Source organism: Bactrocera latifrons, unplaced genomic scaffold (assembly GCF_001853355.1).
Source record: "Bactrocera latifrons isolate USDA-ARS-PBARC rearing strain unplaced genomic scaffold, ASM185335v1 scaffold_58, whole genome shotgun sequence".
NCBI lineage: Eukaryota > Metazoa > Arthropoda > Insecta > Diptera > Tephritidae > Bactrocera > Bactrocera latifrons.
The window spans coordinates 1,459,905-1,461,224 of NW_017537245.1; the positions used below are offsets into that span (position 1 = coordinate 1,459,905).

The following is a 1,320-nucleotide window of genomic DNA, read 5'->3' on the forward strand; positions in this document are numbered from 1 at the left end:
ATGGATATGAAAAATCAACACCTGAGAGGGAATTGGTTAAGAACTACGTGGCACTCCATGTTGAGTATGCTAAAACGGGGTGAGTACATATGGTTCCGTTGCTTGCAGTAAAGAAACCCCATACGTAACATAACATCTTCCTAACGTCTTCTGACATTAGCGCACTAGTATATAAATGCATTATAAAGTTTATTATTATTATTTTGACAGAAATATTTTATTTTCAGCACTGTCGAAGCCTTCAATAAAATGAGCCCTTGTTCGAACGACACATTTGACCGACTCGACGGAGCAGCCATTCGTGATTATTTGACGATTGTTAATGATTTGGAATTATTACGGGTTGGAAATAAGTGGAATGTGAAACGTGGGAATAGTTAGATAAAACTCTTTTTGATATTTAAAACATGTGCGTTAAAATCGCATTTGTCAGAAAAAAAGAATAAAAAAATAAATGAAAAGTATTGTGAGCATTCAAAAGAATTTACTTTGTATTGTAAGAAACCAATTCCTTCCTTTATTACTAGTGTATACAAACAAGGTTTAGGAGCTGAAGACGCACGTCTGTTAGCAATTATGTTCAAGACTATGAAAAAATGTCTTTAATGTGTTCCTTCAAGTTGGTAAGAAGTCTGACAGAGATACAAGGTATCCCAAAATTAACGCAAGATTTCAATTTGTAGGCATTTCAATAAAGCTTCGCAGTTGACGAAGTTAAAGCACTATTTCGACCATATTTTATTATGAAATTTTTAAACTAAATATTTTTCAATAATGAAGACAAGTCATGCTATCGTGTAACTCTTCATTTTTACTGAGCTTAAACTGTTGGCTGTCGATTTGATTTTTGCGCTTGTTATTACTTTATTAAAGGGTTACCTGGGTTTCCGAAGGAAAAAATCGATTTTTTATAATTTCTGGAAATAGAGTGGCATACTCCAAAGGTACTATTCGTTCGAAGATTTATCTCGATATATAAAGTGCGTCTTGTTTTATATACTACTCTGATCAAATTGAAAGATTAAATTTTTAATTTATACTTCGCGTTTTTTTCGGATCAGTAAATTTGTTTTTCTGTATTTTGATAGTACTGTTAGATGTCACTAAATTGCTTGCTAAATTTCACGTCAAAATAATCGCTGTCTCTTATACACATCTAGATGTGTATAAGAGACAGATCATGGCCGGAACCTTTCCTAACCGAAGATATATTCAAATTAATCGGAGTCCAAAAATGCCTAAAACTGTGCCATGGATTGGTGGTTATACCTCGTCAATTGGTGAAGGCACGGTCATTGCGCTAAGATTATCTACGGATCC

General features: G+C 33.7%; 1 protein-coding gene across 1 annotated transcript in view; it reads left to right on the forward strand.

Moving 5' to 3' along the window:
• LOC108974673 (venom carboxylesterase-6-like) overlaps positions 1 to 1,318 on the forward strand; it is a gene marked incomplete at its 3' end in the record, with an annotated part of 3,805 nt that extends 2,487 nt beyond the window's left edge. Inside the window, 2 exon segments of the mRNA XM_018942654.1 lie at positions 1,161 to 1,224; positions 1,227 to 1,318. Of these exon segments, the coding sequence (XP_018798199.1) occupies positions 1,161 to 1,224; positions 1,227 to 1,318 (156 nt within the window).
• Positions 1,319 to 1,320: the final 2 nt, after the last annotated feature.